This window comes from Salmo salar, chromosome 05, assembly GCF_965601325.2.
Source record: "Salmo salar chromosome 05, fSalSal1, whole genome shotgun sequence".
NCBI classification, from domain to species: Eukaryota; Metazoa; Chordata; class Actinopteri; order Salmoniformes; family Salmonidae; genus Salmo; species Salmo salar.
In genome coordinates this window covers 52,021,708-52,039,493 of record NC_138295.1, presented here as the reverse complement: position 1 = coordinate 52,039,493, position 17,786 = coordinate 52,021,708, and the positions used below count along the sequence as shown (strand labels likewise).

General features: G+C 44.5%; 1 protein-coding gene across 1 annotated transcript in view; it reads right to left on the bottom strand.

The window, feature by feature from the left end:
- The window catches only part of LOC106605061 (plectin), a 240,151-nt gene that overhangs the window by 27,559 nt on the left and 194,806 nt on the right, over nucleotides 1-17,786 (bottom strand). The window contains exons 35-45 of the mRNA XM_082974927.1: nucleotides 7,676-8,375; nucleotides 7,350-7,406; nucleotides 6,996-7,166; nucleotides 4,551-4,717; nucleotides 4,205-4,364; nucleotides 2,697-2,781; nucleotides 1,961-2,205; nucleotides 1,612-1,731; nucleotides 1,269-1,376; nucleotides 935-1,153; nucleotides 169-372 (exon numbers count right to left, since the gene is read on the bottom strand). Coding sequence (XP_082831053.1) covers nucleotides 169-372; nucleotides 935-1,153; nucleotides 1,269-1,376; nucleotides 1,612-1,731; nucleotides 1,961-2,205; nucleotides 2,697-2,781; nucleotides 4,205-4,364; nucleotides 4,551-4,717; nucleotides 6,996-7,166; nucleotides 7,350-7,406; nucleotides 7,676-8,375 — 2,236 coding nt within the window. The remainder of the gene's footprint in view (nucleotides 1-168; nucleotides 373-934; nucleotides 1,154-1,268; nucleotides 1,377-1,611; nucleotides 1,732-1,960; nucleotides 2,206-2,696; nucleotides 2,782-4,204; nucleotides 4,365-4,550; nucleotides 4,718-6,995; nucleotides 7,167-7,349; nucleotides 7,407-7,675; nucleotides 8,376-17,786) is intronic.

Genomic DNA, 17,786 nt, shown 5'->3' with positions numbered 1-17,786 from the left:
ATTTACAGTAAGTATACATGTACCATGTGTGTGTCTTCATGTGTGTGTCTTTATGTGTGAGTGGGTGCGTGTGTGCGTGCGTGCGCTTCGTGTGTGTGTGTTTGTGTTGCATGTGTGTCTTCATGCATGCTTGCCTGCGTTCATGCAGCAGTGTGTGCATACTGTCACCTGTGTGTATCTGGGCAGGGACTCCTCCAGTAGATTGGCAACCTCTCTGACCCTGTCCCTGATGGCCCTGTGCTGCTCCTCAGCCTCTTTGGCGCTATGACATAACTCCTCCCCCTGGGCAGGGCTAAGCTCTGACAGACGTTTCCCCAGCGAGCCCAGCCGTGCTATCAGAGGTCTATGCTCTGCTATGGACTCCCTTAGGCCCTAGGTGAGAAATGGTTAGGGGGTCATAGAAATAGATCCTTAGACACATAGATCTGGGTTGTATTCATTAGGGCACACAGTAGTAAAAAGTTTTGCAACTGAAAACAAAAAGGACAGTTTCTAATTGGACAAGTTCAGGTAGTTCCTCCACGTTTTCTTCCGTTTTGTACCTAATGTATATGACCCAGATGATTTTTTGGGCATGGTAAAGGAATTGTAGAGTGCATGTAAATGGCTATGTTTGAAAAACGAGGAGTCTCATTTCTATCCCTGAGAACTGTTGAAGAGGAAAGGTAACACGGTTCACCTTGTCTCACTTTCCATTAACTACCTAGGAGAATAGAGATGTCTTTATATACCTGTGGGAATGTTCAATGTTAACCTTTCAAGTAGATTAAAGTACTCTAATGAACGGAGCTGAATAATCTACAAGGGAAGAACAGTAGAACAGCACATTTGAGCAGAAAACGGAGGGGGAGCTATGAAGTCTAAAAGGGCATCATTGTTGAACGGGAAAAAAAAAAAAGAATTGGCACTCCACTCAAAGGCAGGTCTCTGCTACCTGTAAGATGTCCTGTTGTTCTCGAAATGCCTTGTAGCTAATGGTGCTCAGGGAGAGCTGGCCAATGAGCGCTTGGGTTTCCTGTAGCCATGGTGAAACCTCAGCAAGGCCCTCAGTGAACTGAACCAAGAGGGACTGGGCATGCTCCAGCTGCAGGACCACATGGGAGTTGGTGGCTGACGTGGTGTTGCATTGTTCCTGTAAGGCATCCAATGGGATCTGGGGAGATCGGATGACAACAGCTTTAACGTGACCCGTATGCTATTAGCTTGTCTCATTTGTTTGAACGTTTTATAGTCAGATGTTATCATGGGTAAGATGGTACAGTATGTACCTGCAGATCCCCTATTTCCCCTTCATCACCGTATGTCTGCAAGATTTCAGCGATCTTCACCATCTTCTCAATGTTGAACTTGTGTTGCAGAATCTCCACTGCAAGGATCTTCATGTACACAACACAACAAAAGTATGTCACGTGAAATGCTGTGCAAACACACAAGCCTTTGCAAACCAAGACATACGTTCAAACATCACACATCATCGGACCTCTATGCAAATCTACATAGGTGGTTGCAGAACAAAACAAAGCATATGTAGAGGTGGATGAACGGGCTTGTATAGGGTCGCCCTAAGGGACAAAGTAGCTTTTAAAATGTAGTTCCAATGGGTCTCTTCACCTTCTGTTCATAGAGTTGGGCAGAGATAAGCTCAGGCTCCAGAGTAATAGCTTTGAGTTGCTCCAGGCCCAGGGCAGTGTCTCTGAACCAGGCCATCTCCTTCACCACAGCCTGCTCCAACTGACAATAACATACACATACAGACAGGTTAATAAAAGGTTAATAAAAGTCCACATTGCTATCTAGTTGAAGTGTGTGCAGAGTTCCTACTACTTCATCCTTATCAGAAGACGATCAATATTGCCTAAATGCACGGGACCCAGTGAGTAGTCATGACTCGTGAGTAAGCAGTCCATCATCCTCATATCAGTTATGCACACAGGCAACATTGCTAAGCCCCGCCTCTTACCCTCTGTCTCTCTGCAGCACAGAGCACCGTGTCTCCACCCCCAGTCTGCCCCCCAGCAGGCCCCAGCAGTTCCCTCTCGATGCGGCCAAGCCACAAGTGGAGGTCTTCCTGGCTGGAGGTGCAGCGGCTGGACGCCTCCAGCGCCTGCTCCAGTCTCTGCAGCACGTCACCACTGGTCAGGCTCAACACCGAGCAGCGTATCCTCAGGCTGTCCACACGCTCCTGCACTTGCTGGGCTTCCTCCTCTGTGGGGACCACACCAACACAAAGACGTGTAGGATTAGCATGTTGCTACTCCTTAACATGTGGATAATCTTATCATTTTGGTGCTGTTAGCATGTTGCTACTCTTAGCATGTTGGTACTCTTAGCATGTTAGTACTCTTAGCATGCAGTTACTTTTAGCATGTTGTTACTTTTAGCATGTTATTACTATTAGTATATAGCACAGGAGGTTGTGGCAACTTAATTGGGGAGAACGGGCTCGTGGTAATGACTGGAGCAGAATGGGTGGAATGGTATCAAATACATCAACCACATGGTTTCCATGTGTTTGATGCCATTCCATTTGCCCCGCTCCGGCCATTATTATGTGTCGTTCTATCCCTCAACAGCCTCCTGTGACATGTCGCTACTCATGTTGTTTCTTTATGTAAGTCATCTGTTGATGGATTTTGTGTATTGGTAAGGGTAAACATTTACAAACACATTGATTTTGCAACATTCATTTAAGTTACCTGAAATCTTCTCCTTGAGATCATGACCGCTCTGTTGAATTTTCAGCAAGTCAGCGTTTTTTGCCTTGATCTCTTCCACCACAGCCTGAGGGGTATTACAAAAGTATGATTTCTCTGCCCACCAGCCTCCACTGGTACATAAACATGCAGTATATGGCACATGGTATACAGTGCCTTGCGAAAGTATTCACCCCCCTTGGCATTTTTCCTATTTTGTTGCCGTACAACCTTGAATTAAATAGATTTTTGGGGGGTTTGTGTCATTTGATTTACACAATATGCCTACCACTTTGAAGATGCAAAATATTTTTTTTTATTGTGAAACAAACAAGAAATAAGAGAAAAAAACTGAAAACTTAAGCGTGCATAACTATTCCCCTCCCCCCAAACTCAATACTTTGTAGAGCCACCTTTTGCAGCAATTACAGCTGCAAGTCTTTTGGGATATGTCTCTATAAGCTTGGTACATCTAGCCACTAGGATGTTTTCCCATTCTTCAAGGCAAAACTGCTCCAGCTCCTTCAAGTTGGATGGGTTCCTGCTGGTGTACAGAAATCTTTAAGTCATACCACAGATTTTCAATTGGATTGAGGTCTGTGCTTTGACTAGGCCATTCCAAGACATTTAAATGTTTCCCCTTAAACCACTCGAGTGTTGCTTTAGCAGTATGCTTAGGGTCATTGTCCTGCTGGAAGGTAAACCTCCATCCCAGTCTCAAATCTCTGGAAGGCTGAAACAGGTTTGCCTCAAGAGTTTCCCTGTATTTAGCGCCATCCATCATTCTTTCAATTCTGACCAGTTTCCCAGTCCCTGCCGATGAAAAACATCCCCACAGCATGATGCTGCCACCACCATGCTTCACTGTGGGGATGGTGTTCTCGGGGTGATGGGAGGTATTGAGTTTGTGCCAGACATAGCGTTTTCCTTGATGACGAAAAGCTCAATTTTAGTCTCTCTGATTAATGCCCTCCTTGCCTGGTTCATGAGTTTATAACCCAACCCTGATCTGTACTTCTCCACAACTTTGTCCTGACCTGTTTGGAGAGCTCATTGGTCTTCATGGTGCCGCTTGCTTGGTGGTGCCCCTTGCTTAGTGGTGTTGCAGACTCTGGGGCCTTTCAGAGCAGGTGTATATATACTGAGATCATGTGACAGATCATGTGACACTCAGACTGGACACAGGTGGACTTTATTTAATTAATTATGTGACTTCTGAAGGTAATTGGTTGCACCAGATCTTATTTAGGGGCTTCATAGCAAAGGGAGTGAATACATATGCACGCACCACTTTTGCCTTTTTGAATTTTTTGAAACAAGTAATTTTTTTCATTTCACTTCACCAATTTGGACTATGTTGTGTATGTCCATTAAATTAAATCAAAATAAAATTGTATTTAAATTACAGGTTGTAGTGCAACAAAATAGGAAAAACGCCAAGGGGGTGAATACTTTTGCAAGGCACAGTAGGCTTGCATACAGAAGAAACGTATACATAGATGATATCTTACCTTGGCTTTCTCCGTACCCTCGGGGAGGTGTAGCATTTCCCTCTCAGCATTGCGTAGCTCGGCCAAGTCCTGCTCCACAGAGATGAGCCATTGCTGCAGGCTGTCCACCCTCTCCTGGAAGAGCTTGGCCCTGGGCAGGATGAGCTCCAGACTGCCCCGCCTGTCAACCCCAATACACAACACCCATTACATTACAGCTCAGCCCACGCTGCCAACAGCATGATAGCATAGCATAGCATAGCATAGCATAGCATTGCAAAGCAAAGCAAAACACGACACGACACGACATAGCATAGCATAGCATAGCATAACATGAAGGGACAGCACCACAGTTCAATGAGCTGACCTGTTCACTGCATCTACCAGTAAGGCCTCCCATTTGTGTCTGAGCGTGGAGAGCTGGACCCTGGCCTGCTCCCCCTCCTTCCCTGGAAAGGCCTCGGCCATATGAGGGCCCTCCAGCATCATGGTCTCCATACTATGCCTCCGGTCCTCCAGGAGACGCTGCAGGAGCTGTGAGATGATAATGGATACTCAGCCATTGCCTTATTGTTGTTATGACCAGGGGTTTTACCTGATCACAGTACCTGACCAGGGAAAACACCAAGTCTTACTCATTGTCTTTCTGATGGTGAAACTCATCATTTTCACAATAATAAAAAGTCAAAACCTGTGATAAATTGGGGATGAGCTACTTTGGAACATCCAGTGTAATCTTACAAATGCTTGAAAATAGGCAATAACTATTGAGAAGTGAAGTGTAAAGCCAGAGAATACCTCAAATAGATGTATTAGGAGTTAGGACAACTACAGCTCAGACGACTCCGGTCTTAGCTGCAGAGAGTCATTGCTACTTGCTAGTCCTGAGAATTTACATTTGGGTACATGTGCCTTATTCTAGTCTCTCCTTCCTTTGTGTGAGTGCAGTGAAAGCCCCATCTCAAGTGTTAGGCTTGCATTGTGAGGAGCCAGGCAGGTTTCACCTCACCCACTGTACTCACAATGGGAGCTGGTTCACACTGAAAGGTAAATTGCTAGAAAGGAAATTCGCCCCAGGAATTGTAAGAGTGAACCTTCCCTATTCAGCCCTGAATTCAAGGGATTTCATATATTAAAGGGAGCATTTTACTATTTCCATGATCTCAGCGCCATTTTCCATATTTAAAGTATCCTCATGCAAGTGATCAAGCATTATAGTTACTTAGCCGTGGGTGCTTTGTGTAAGTTTAGATATTTTGTGTACCGTGTTGTAAATTGCTGTACCAGTCAAAAGTTGGTACACATTTACTCATTCAAGGGTTTTTCTTTATTTTTACTATTTTCTACATTGTAGAATAAAAACTATGAAATAACACGTATGGAACCATGTAGTAAGCAAAAATGTGTTAAACAAACAAAATATATTTTAGATTCTTCAATGTAGCCACCCTTTGCCTTGATGACAGCTTGGCACACTCTTGGCATTCTCTCAACCAGCTTCATGAGGAATGCTTTTCCAACAGTCTTGAAGGAGTTCCCACATATGCTGAGCACTCGTTGGCTGCTTTTCCTTCACTCTGCGGTCCAGCTCATCCCAAACCATCTCAATTGGGTTGAGGTCGGGTGATCTGATGCAGCACTCTGTCACTCTCCTTGGTCAAATAGCCCTTACACAGCCTGGAGGTGTGTTGGGTCATTGTCCTTTTGAAAAACAAATGATAGTCCCACTAAGCGCAAACCCGATGGGATGGCGTATCGCTGCAGAATGCTGTGGTAGCCATGCTGGTACAGTGTGCCTTGAATTCTAAGTAAATCACAGACAGTGTCACCAGCAAAGCACCCCCACACCATCACACCTCCTCCTCCATGCTTCACGGTGGGAACTACACATGCGGAGATCATCCATTCACCTACTCTGCATCTCACAAAGACACAGCGGTTAGAACCAAAAATCTCTAATTTGGACTCATCAGACCAAAGGACAGATTTCCACCGGTCTAATGTCCATTGCTCATGTTTCTTGGCCCAAGCAAATCTCTTCTTATTATTGGTGTCCTTTAGTAGTGGTTTCTTTTCACCAATTTGACCATGAAGGCCTGATTCACGCAGTCTACTCTGAACAGTTGATGTTGACATGTGTCTGTTATTTGAACTCTGTGAAGTATTAATTTGGGCTGCAATCTGAGGTGCAGTTAACTCTAATGAACTTATCCTCTGCAGCAAAGGTAACTCTGGGTCTTCCTTTCCTGTGGCAGTCCTCATGAGAGCCATTGTCATCATAGCGCTTGATGGTTTTTGCGACTTCACTTGAAGAAACTTTCAAAGTTCTTGAAATTTTCCAGATTGACGGACCTTCATGTCTTAAAGTAATGATGGACTGTCATTTATCTTTGCTTATTTGAGCTGTTCCTGCCATAATATGGACTTGGTCTTTTACCAAAAAGGGCTATCTTCTGTATACCACCCCTACCTTGTCACAACACAACTGATTGGCTCAAACGCATTAAGGAAAGAAATTCCACAAATTAACTTTTAACAAGGCACACGTGTTAATTGAAATGCATTCTAGGTCTACCTGGTTGCGAGAATGCCAAGAGTGTGCAAAGCTGTCATCAAGGCAAACGGTGGCTACTTGGAAGAATCTCAAATACAAAATATGTTTTGATTTGTTTAACACTTTTTTGGTTACTACTGTACATGATTCCATATGTGTTATTTCATAGTGTTGATGTCTTCACTATTATTATACAATGTAGAAAATAGTAAAAATAAAGAAAAGTAGGTGTGTCCAAACTTTTGACTGGTACTGTACCTTCTGCTCTTGTAGCTGTGCTTTCACCACTTTGACCTCTGAAGATGGAGGCTTCTGATTGGCTGTCAGCTCCTCTATCTCACAGACCCAGGTCAACAGTGCTTCCAGGGATTGATGGAACGTTTCAGAATCTGCAAAATCGTCTCTCAGACTCAAGGCAGATCTCATTCCCTGGAGGAAAAGAGAGCACGACACAGCATTAACACTGTTTATAGTAACTATACAATATGAAACCATGGACACCATGGAACCATGCTGTAATATCAGTGTTACTTTCATACTGTGCAGAGGCGATTGAGATAATGCTAAATAGTAAATCACATAAAAAACAGAGCAATGCACTGGATATCTTACCCTCCAACGGTCCAAGCTGGAATCTTGGTCTGAACTAGAATGTCCATCGCTATGCAGCTGGGACAGAAATATAAAAGTCAACACATTGCACAAACTACTTTTCTGAAAAAGTGCACCGGTCAAAAACATAACACATTCTGTAGCACATGCTGCTGAAGAGATGTTAAGGAAATTGCAGAGCGGTAAAGATGATAAGTTGAATTTCAGACGTTCAATGAAAGAATGGAATGGAAAGGGGGGGGGGGGAAGGAGTAAAATCCTAGTCTACTGTACTGAATAATAATAGACACTTTAGAGAGGCTGTTTGCTGTTGAAGTTATATTGACCTCAGCGAGTTCCTCAGCTGCTCCAGTCAGAACCCTAACAGTCCTGGTGACTATGGGGTCTCCGCCCTTCTCTCCAGAAGGGTACTCCGTCACCTCCACAATTTCTGTCACAACTGTCTCTGTCACTTCTGTCACCTCCGTGACCTCATGGGAGGCCAAGGTCTTCCAGGACCAGGGGCTGCCCTCTCTAGAGTCTCTCCTCTGGAGGCTTCCTTCTCTGGAGTCTCTCCTCTGGAAGCTGGCCCTCCTCTCCGCTGAGCCTGGGACTGAGCCAGGCTGGGCTAGAGGGGATCTCCCATAGGGGATCTCTTGGACCACGGCCTTCCTGGTCAGGGTGCTGTTCCTGGATGTCTTGATAGGGGAGGGGGTGCCGTGCCAGGCATTGTCCAGAGTACTGATGGTGGTGACCGTGGGGGCGGGGGAGGGGCTGGTCCTGAGGGGTTTGTCCGAGGGAGGGGTGTTGCTGTGAGACACCTCATCCTCCACCTCATCCTCCTTTGTCCTATCTGTCACCCTCTCCTCCTCCTCCTCCCTCTCTCTGACCACTTCCTCCCGCCTGGCCTCCCCATGGTGTGTCAGGGGTGGAGCTTGCCATTCGCGGCGCCGCTGGTAGCACTCCTTCAGGAAGTCCTCGTCGGACCTCACCTGCTTGGACTTCTGGCCCAGGCAGCTGGGCCGGCTGATCAGATTACCCATAATCCTTCAGCCCAGGGGATAGTGAGGTAATAGGCGAGAGTGGCCCCCTCTGCCATGCATGCAGGAGATCCTTCAGATGCCTAGAGTGAGACAAGGGGGCTTGGGGTGAGCATCCAACTGTAAAATCACTCCTCTTTGACCCCCCCAAAACAGTTTGATTTATATGAAATGTTTTGTTGATCGCTGATGTTATTGGACCAACTTTGGATAATGCTAAATATCATATTATTTGCAATGTGCATGACTTGTGAAAGTAATCACTAACTAAAATATGGTGAAAACCACTACAACTGCAGAAACATATCCATGAGAGGTTAACTACCTATTCACTCCATCTCTAACCACGCGCCACCACAGCCCATTTGTTGAGAGAGAGGGAGTAGTACAGTAAAATCAACTGAAGCACAGCAGAGGCAGGGACTCCTGGCTGGCTTACTGTGCAGACAAGGCTGGTTCTTTGTCATCCTTGGACCACATGCACTGATCTGGGCTCTCTTGGTCTTGGATGGCCTGCAACAGGCACCAGCTAAAACGTTCTGGCTATTGAAATGTGTGTGACAGGCCTGTCCACTGAAAGCAGAATGTTGAAGGATACCCACTGTTAGGAAACCCACTGTTGAGCTCTGGCAGGCAGGACCAGTTCTCCCCTGCCAGCTCTAGCCCTCTCCGAGCCCGGCCCGGCCCTGGGGAAACTATTTAGCCCATAATCAAATATGACATGCATAAAAACGCCGCCGCCTCTTTATTATGTGCTGAGGAGGGGGTGGAGGAAGTAGGGGTGGCTGGGGGGGGGGGGGGGGGGGCGTGACGGTTGAGGGCAGTGATGCATAGTCGGGGAATCACAGATAAAAGATGTCTATGATGACACAGGACACCGTTCCGCTTTCTGATCTGCTTGTGATGACCTGACATAACTGCAGAGACACTGGGCTCAGGAAGCATTGTAAACATGATAATAGGAGCATGATTGCTGCTGTGGCTGATCACTAACAAATCACATCATCGCAACAATTTGGACTGTAAGCCACCATTTTCAAATATTAAACATATTTTCATGGCTTACAATGCATCCTTTTCCAAGAGTTCATTGACTAATTCCAACATAACTGCCATGAGTTTTATCCATGAATAGGGACGGTTTCAGACTGTCTGTTACTTCTCCACAGTATGGTCATTGTAATGACAGAGGGTTCAAAGATGAGTGTAATTATCCTGGCCTACAGGGGCTGAGGTGGGCCCATCGGGGGCTGCCAGGGAGGGGCTCTGCTATACTCTGCTGTTACTGCTTCCTCTGAGGTCAGAGTGGATTAGTGCCTGTGGATCGACAACAGGTCATTCCAGGTCACGGCTGGTCGCAACTGGTCTCGGCTGGTCAGGTCAGATAAATTGGGGAAGTTCGCTCCAAAAAACCTGCCAAGAGGGTTTTCTGTTTTCTGGCTCGCTGGACCAGAAGACGCCACATTTTACAGTGCCGTCTTGCTGGCTGTATCCGCTCTTTGTTTTTTGGTTACAATGAATGTTCAGTATTGACAGGTTAGGAGCTCGAAACAATTAGCTGAATGACTAGATTCGGCTGTTCTCTTTCCTGGAGATAAAACAGCTTGTTCGGCTTGTAGTAGAATACAACCTCATTGTGTCTCTGTCAGCAATTTCATGTCATACTGTAATTCTATTCTATTCATAATTCTATTCAGTTCATTTTGTTTCACAGCCATGATCCACATTAAATACCAGGATGTATCTGTCTTCTATTATATAATAAGGCTGTAGCTGAAATGAACATTTTGATTAGACCTCTCCATGTGCATTTTAGTAATTACAGTCGTATTATGCACATGTCTGCAACGCAGATGATGTAGGCCATAGCATGGAACCCAGGGGGAATCAGAGAGGAGAGTGGCTCACAGACAAAGCCCCAGCTCAAGATCAATGATTACCCTGTTAGCCTTAATCACAGCCTCATATTCCCCAGAGGAGAACCAGAGAGTATCTGCGGCCAGGCGGCTGTGTCCATGTTCAGTAGGTTAACAAACCAAGGCAAAGGGTGTGCCATGTCTGACTGGCTATTGCACCTGATGTGCTCCCATGTGGCGCAGCGGTCTACGGCACTGCATCTCAGTGCAGTGGTTCGATTCCAAGCTGTATCACAACCGGTTGTGATTGGGAGTGATAGGGCGGTGCACAATTGGCCCAGCGTCGTCCGGGTAAGGGTTTGGCCGCCATTGTTTTCTTAACTGACGTGCCTAGTTAAATAAAAAACGTGTAGCCTGGAATTCAAACTGATATGTCCTGTTTCCCCACTGTTTCACTTCAAAATAGAAGACAATGGAAACAGAGCATATCAGGTTGGATTCCAGGCTACATGAGTGTGCTATTGTAAACTATTCCTATGAGATATACTGTACGTAGCGTGATGATGCTGTGTGTCATCCTACTGACACGTTTACTACATTAACAGTGAAATGCCATCTGAAAACAAACACTGAGGATGCTAATTACCGCATCAATCTAATAAGATCAAATCTAACTGTATTTGTCACATGCTTAGTAAACAACAGGTGTAGACTAACAGTGAAATGCTTACTTACGGCCCTTCCCAACAACGCAGAGAGAAAAATAGAAAATAATAACACAAGGAATAAATGCATAATGAGTAACGATAACCTTGCTATATACACAAAGTACTAGTACCGAGTCGATTTGCAGGGGTACGAGGTAATTGAGGTAGACATGTACATATTGGTAGGGGTAAAGTGACTAAGCAACAGGATAGATAATAAACAGTAGCAGCAGTGTATGTGAAGAGTCAAAATGTAGTGCAAAAAGGGTCAATGCAGATAGTCCAGGTAGCTATTTGTTTAACTATTATAACGACCAAACGATCAGTTATGTCTTTCAACTTTACTGTATGAGGTAATTGGGTCGTTCTAAGAGCCCATCTTCCAGGTCCGTCATAATCTGCAAGGCCATACTGCGATTTAACTAAGTATTCAAACAACCCAAGCAATAATTTTACAACAGGCTAACCAATTGTTCAATTATACTCTTTTGACATATTTTAATAAGACTATGTTGCTATATGATATGAATGTGCACAGTAGCTAGTTCTGCGCTAAAGCTGAAGCCAGGCAACCATTTCACTTAACCCGTATCTCAGATGACCCGGTCCATTGCACTTCACCTCCCCTAGAAATGACCCTTGATTTAGACTCTGCCCTTTGTGTGCTCTCAAGACTGACGTATGATCCATCCCTGCAGACCATTTCCTGATGAATCAAATTTAGTCACAATAAAGGGCTACTCTGCAATATATGGAACATGCAATGAGACCTGAAAGAGCAGTAAAATGTCTGATACTATTAACTCATTACAAATTGAAATCTATGTATCGCTGATAAAGACACTAGACAGTTTGAATGTGTGTGAGTTTCTGTTTCGGTGAGTGTCTGTGAGAAGCACATTCCCATCCCACACCTACACCAACATACTCTCGCACACAAAAGAGAGTCTGGTGTTCTGCCACAATTGTTTCAGCGTGTATCCAAACCAAAGAAATGCATCCAATGATGGGCAAACCAGACCATTGATTCCATTAACCATAGAATTACAATCTTAGAGCCCCACAAAGATAGGCCAGTCACAATTCATGGAGGGTCTCTATGTGGTAATCAAGATAGTGGTCTTCTAATTAAAGCTGACAGCTGTGCATTCACCAGTGAGATTTCTGATGACAGATATTAAAAAAGGTAATCCGTTCATGACTAAAACAGAACAAAGTGTGCCACAAACGATTGTATCAAACTGTTTTGTTGATTTAAACACCTCACGTTGCATCTAGGAAATAATATTACATCTCGACTAAATGAAACCCAAGATGCAAATTGGCTATGGTAAGACATTACGTGATGGTTGCATCCAATGGTGAAATTGTTTGATATTTTGGTGAATTGCATTTAAAACAGCACATGTTGGTTCTAACACCACAATGCTATTTTTATCATTCTGATCCTGCCAAAATGTAGCAATGGTGCATACAATTTTCCCAATTTCACATATCAAACTCACTACCTTCTTCCTGAATCAAATCTGTAAATTAGAATATTCTATCTTGCACATTATTACTGCACATTATCATTATCACGAAGACATCATACTTACAACTGTATGAAACAATCAAAAATACATATTTCCTACGTGGGGAGTAAAAATAAAAACATACTTCTAGCTTCACATTCACTGTTCAGACTCAGAACTGTCCCTTTGAGCCAATGTGGACCAGTGAACCAATGGCCATAGCCACTTTGCATCATCACATGCGCTTCCAAGCTGCAATCACAGAAGAGTAAACTCCTACTGAACTTTTCCTATAAGCCAATCCAGGCCTGGTGGCAGTTTTGGCGGTTTGAGATTTAGGGGACGCACACTTACCCTGGAGCAGAGACGAGCACAACGGCTAGAGCAAAGGAATTCAGCTAGTCCTCAGTCACCATTCAAAAAGGAGAGAAAAAAAATCCTGCCTTGTTAGAGCATCCTTTAAATGGCCTCCCTCCCCTCCCAAGAAGTCTCCTCACACACATGCATATTCTCTCACACACATACGCTCACAACTCACTCAGACATCCGCCTATCAAAACACACTTTCTAAACAAAAACACACAAGGCCTGATAACCCATGCTTTCCGTTGCCCACAGCCACAGGCAAACAATGTCCTCCTCTCCCCTCTCACAGCACCACCCTTCTCCCCTCCCACCAGCTCCGCTCCTCTCCTTTTCTCCTTTGTTGTTGGAGCTCCGATAGAGGAATTCCTTCCTTGTTCACACCACCAATAGGATGATGGTACACCCGGATCAAGACAATGTAGTCCCAACGGCTCAACTAGATTCCCTCAGTTCCCAGCCAGGAATAGTTCTCACATTGAGGTCACACTGGTAGCTCCATATGACCGCAGACCAGTGGCACAATCTACACCGCTTGTGCTCCTGTACCAGACAGTTAGACAGCAAAGGGCTTCCCTTTACCTTCCTCCTTTCGCTTTCCCTCCCTCAATTTCCCCCCTTCGATAGCCCCTCCCCTAGAAGGTTTTATTTTGGCTCTGAAACTCCATGCTGCTTCTGGTAAAAAAAAAAGAGAGAGTGAGAAAAAAGCTTTCTAAAGAGCCCCGGGCCGCCCTCAAAACATTCACATGCCTCCAGCTGCCTCCAGCCCCTTCTCTCTGTCTCTAGCTCACACAGCGCCGGCAGGGGCGAGCAACGCAAGGCCACAAAAGGAGGGACCTTCACCCACCCACACCCAACCCCCATCTCCATTCAAAGTCAGTGCAGCAGCCTCCACAGCAGAAACAAAGACAACTAATTACTGTAAAACAACTCTGATTACTTTTTTCAAATCACTTCCAGACCCTTACAACTCCAATGAAAATCAAAAAACGTAAATGAAGACGAAACTGAGAAAATTGGACGTGGGCAAAGTAGACCTCTGACTCTTGGGAAAGCTATGATGGAACCCTGTGGATATCATTTATCAAACTACATTTGCATCTAACTACATCTCAAATATACAATAGCGTCTACATGTGATTTGTCTTTTTACATTAACACTATGTAACCTAATTGCTTTATTTCCTATCCTATCTATTACATGGAGACTAAGATTAGGGAAACCAACACCCCAGTTGAATGAAACCAGCTAATCACACACTCATGTGATCACCTGGAGATGATGTGTGTAGTGATCTCCCCCGGGGTCAGAGCTGGGATTATTACTAGCTGTGAGTAAGTGGACAGGTGCAGGGCAGCAGGTGCACTGGAAGCCCTGGAGGACAGGTGCATTTTAGGTCACCCCCTTCAAAGAGGTGTTTATTCCCTGAAGCCCTGAACAACCTAATTTAACATCTATCTCTGTCTGTCTGTCTGTCTGTCTGCCTCTCTCTCTCTCTCCTTATTTTCTCTCTCCCTCCTCCAATATTCTTGCTCTCTCTCACTCTCACACACACTCTCAGTCTCCCTCTTCCATAATCTACACAGTCTTTCAATGGGAGTCAATGTCTAGAATGATTAGTCAGAGGAGAAAATGCATGGCAGATGGAATAGGGAGCGAAATATTGACTATTTCTGTGCAAAGACAGAAGGGGACACGAAATCACATGTCCCTCCCGTTTCACTGTGCCAAGATTAGCTGATTAGCCATACACCATCTTTCTGTAGTGTAAACGTAACATGTTTTACACTAATGCCAAGATATTGTCATACTGATATTGCATGTCTTCATGCAAGATTCAACCTTGCTTAGGCTTATTTTCCCAGGAGTGAATGTTTGTTTATGACAGTGTTACTTGCCACTTTGAAAACAATGAGGGACAAGGAGTAACTGGGAAAGAGGTGATAACATGAATCACAAAGGAGACTGAAAATGCCCTGGCTGCGAAGGAACAGTGAATTCAATAGCGTCACTCCCATGGGGTCAAGTTATTTAACCCTGTGACTACTCCATCCCTGTCTGTCCTAAATTATACTAGTCTCACATATTAGGACTTCCCATACTTTAGCTTCTCTGTCCCAAAGATCTGAACCTGCAGGCAATGACAGAAATGCACGGACATCTGCAACTGACAGAGAGATTGATACTGCAGGCAGAAAATATCAAGCTTTCAAAATAGTAGCAATACTCCAGATAAGGGTTCGGTTGGTCCCATAAGAGAGCAGCAGTGTCTTCAGCTGTTTAACAAAGAGCAAGTGAGCCGGCCCCGAGTGGGTCTGGCATGGATGATACCCCGGTATGCCAGTTCCACTGTTCTAAACCCACAACACCTGATCCTGGTTTTCAGCTAGCTCCAAATCCTCTTAGAAATAATTGAATCGTTTCACCAAACCCGCTGTCCCTTTCCATTTTGAACCATGGCCTCAACCACACGTACACTATTAACAGGCTGGGCAGCCAGGCAGTTGATCATTTCCCAGTTTCTCTACCATTAACCTCCCGTCTAAGACTGGGAAGTAAGACTGGGAAGTGTAGGTTCTGATATGGGGAGATGGGATATTCGGGTCTAAAAGTACACGATTCCAAATTGGTTGCAAATGGGGCCAAATTTGATCACAGACCCCATGTGCCAGAAGACCTGACAGCACTAAAGTAGATGAATCCTGCTGGCTGCATGGCATGTCCCCCCTTCTCCTCCACAATCTTCCTTCTCTTCCCTCTCTTCTCTGCCTTCCAATTAAATAAGACCTCAGTGGCTCCTCTATGGCTCTACTAGCCTATGTGGTAATTAGCACTTCTGCAGCCATGCCCACCCCTCACATGGGGAGCCCTCTTCACGAGGAAATGAAAAAGGGGTCCCTTTTATGGGTCAAAACTAAAGCACCATTCAACACCATTACACACACACATACTCACATGCACGCATGCACACGCACAAACACACAGTTATTTATCACTAAAGGGATTGCTTCCCAGAAATGTGTGGGTTTGGGTGAAAAGGAGTTAGGGGCTTCCCTGGGGTGCCTGGATACTGGAAATCTTAGTCACAGGATGGAGGGTGGAGGGATTCAACAACAAAATCAGCAACCGAACCTCCATATGTGATTGGTCTGTTCACAGGAATTTCATGTTTTTTAAATTGATTTTTTTACCTTTATTTAACTAGGCAAGTCAGTTAAGAACAAATTCTTATTTGCAATGACGGCCTAGGAACAGTGGGTTAACTGCCTTGTTCAAGGGCAGAACGGCATATTTTTACCTTGTCAGCTCGGGGATTTTATCTAGCAACCTTTCGGTTACTGGCCCAACACTCTAACTACTAGGCTACCTGCCGGAAGATTAGATTGTAAAGAGTCAGAACATAAAAGAAGAGGCTACATTGTCAATAACCTTAGTATTCCTATGAAAAGGTTGATCACAAATGCTAAAGAATCACAAAAATCCCAGGACCATAAAGAAGTGGATAATCACAATTCAATCACAATTCAAAACATTATGAACACACACACGCACGCACGCACGCACACTCACATACATACACACATGCACACACACAATCCCTCCCCTCCCTATCTTTACCACTTAGTGACTCACAGCAATCAACACAAACAAATCTTCCCAAGTCATTATCTGCCTTCATCAGAGAGGGACTACTGTTTGCCCACTGCCATCAAGACAGAGGAGAGGAGAATAGACTGCGCTCTCTCATCCGTCTTCCTGGTCTGTTTGCAGGTTATGTGTGCAGGGCTTATTTGAGACGCAGACTTTGCAGCGAACCCAGGGAAATTAGAGACCTTTAGAGACAGAGGGACACAAACACCCTTTATCCAGCAGTTCCTCATTAGCGGGGGGACACGACAAAGAAGAGAGGAACTTTTGGCCTTAATTTGTTTCTCTGAATGGAGAGATTGCTTTTCTGACTTTTGAGTGACGCAATACAGCACTTCTTACACAATGCAAACTTTTCAAGTCATTTTCACAACGTAAACCTCTAGGCCTACTTTTTTTTTTTAAATATCAAATTTCTTCTTCACAGCTGTTTATGAATCACCTTAACTTGGTTTATGGAAGCTGTTAGGTTGTATGGAGAAACAAGGTAAGTCACGGAACGGAATAAAATGTCCCGAAGCGGAGTGAAACAGTGAAGTACTATCTGATATTGTCGTTCAAAAGTCAAATGTTTGTTTTCCATTGCAAAACATTTTGCTACAGTATGTTCTAAAGAACATGTCCCACTGTCAGAGCATGACCTGTGTTAAGGAGCAGGTGTGTCTCTCTCCTGTGTATTGTTGGCAAGTTGGAGGAAGTTGTGTTGTGTCTCATTCACGCAGTTAGCCTAGCTAACTAACGAGTCCCCACAGACCATACTGAAAGCAGCAGTGGAGCAGACTAGCAGCATTAACATGACAAAGGCTTATGGAGGGGTGCACTGTGATAAAGGCACAGTACTGATAAAAGACTACCTGCATTTAACCCATGCTCACTGGGAGAGGCACAGGAGCCCCCACACTCTCAGTTCACCACTGAACATAGCGGTCTACCTTATAGCTCATAAAAAGTTGAGTTGAGTCATACATGTGTCATACACACATTTTTGAGTCACACACTACAACAAAGCGTGATGATGGCATCATAATGCAAAAATATTTTGCAATTCAATATTAGAGAAAAACTATTGGATACGTTCACCAGAAGGTCATGTGTATCTATCCAGTTTGAGCCCTGATTATAAGATTAAATAATTAACCCTTGTGTTGTCTTAAAAATGGCCTGCCACTATGTTTAACAGCAGAGAAAACCCACTGAATTATATTTTTTGAACTTGAAATTTGATGACTTTTCCTAGAGTGACCACAACATTAGAAAAAGTGAAACATTGCTTTGATCATATTTCCATGAAAGCTGTACACCACCAGGGTACAAAGATGGTCTTAGGGT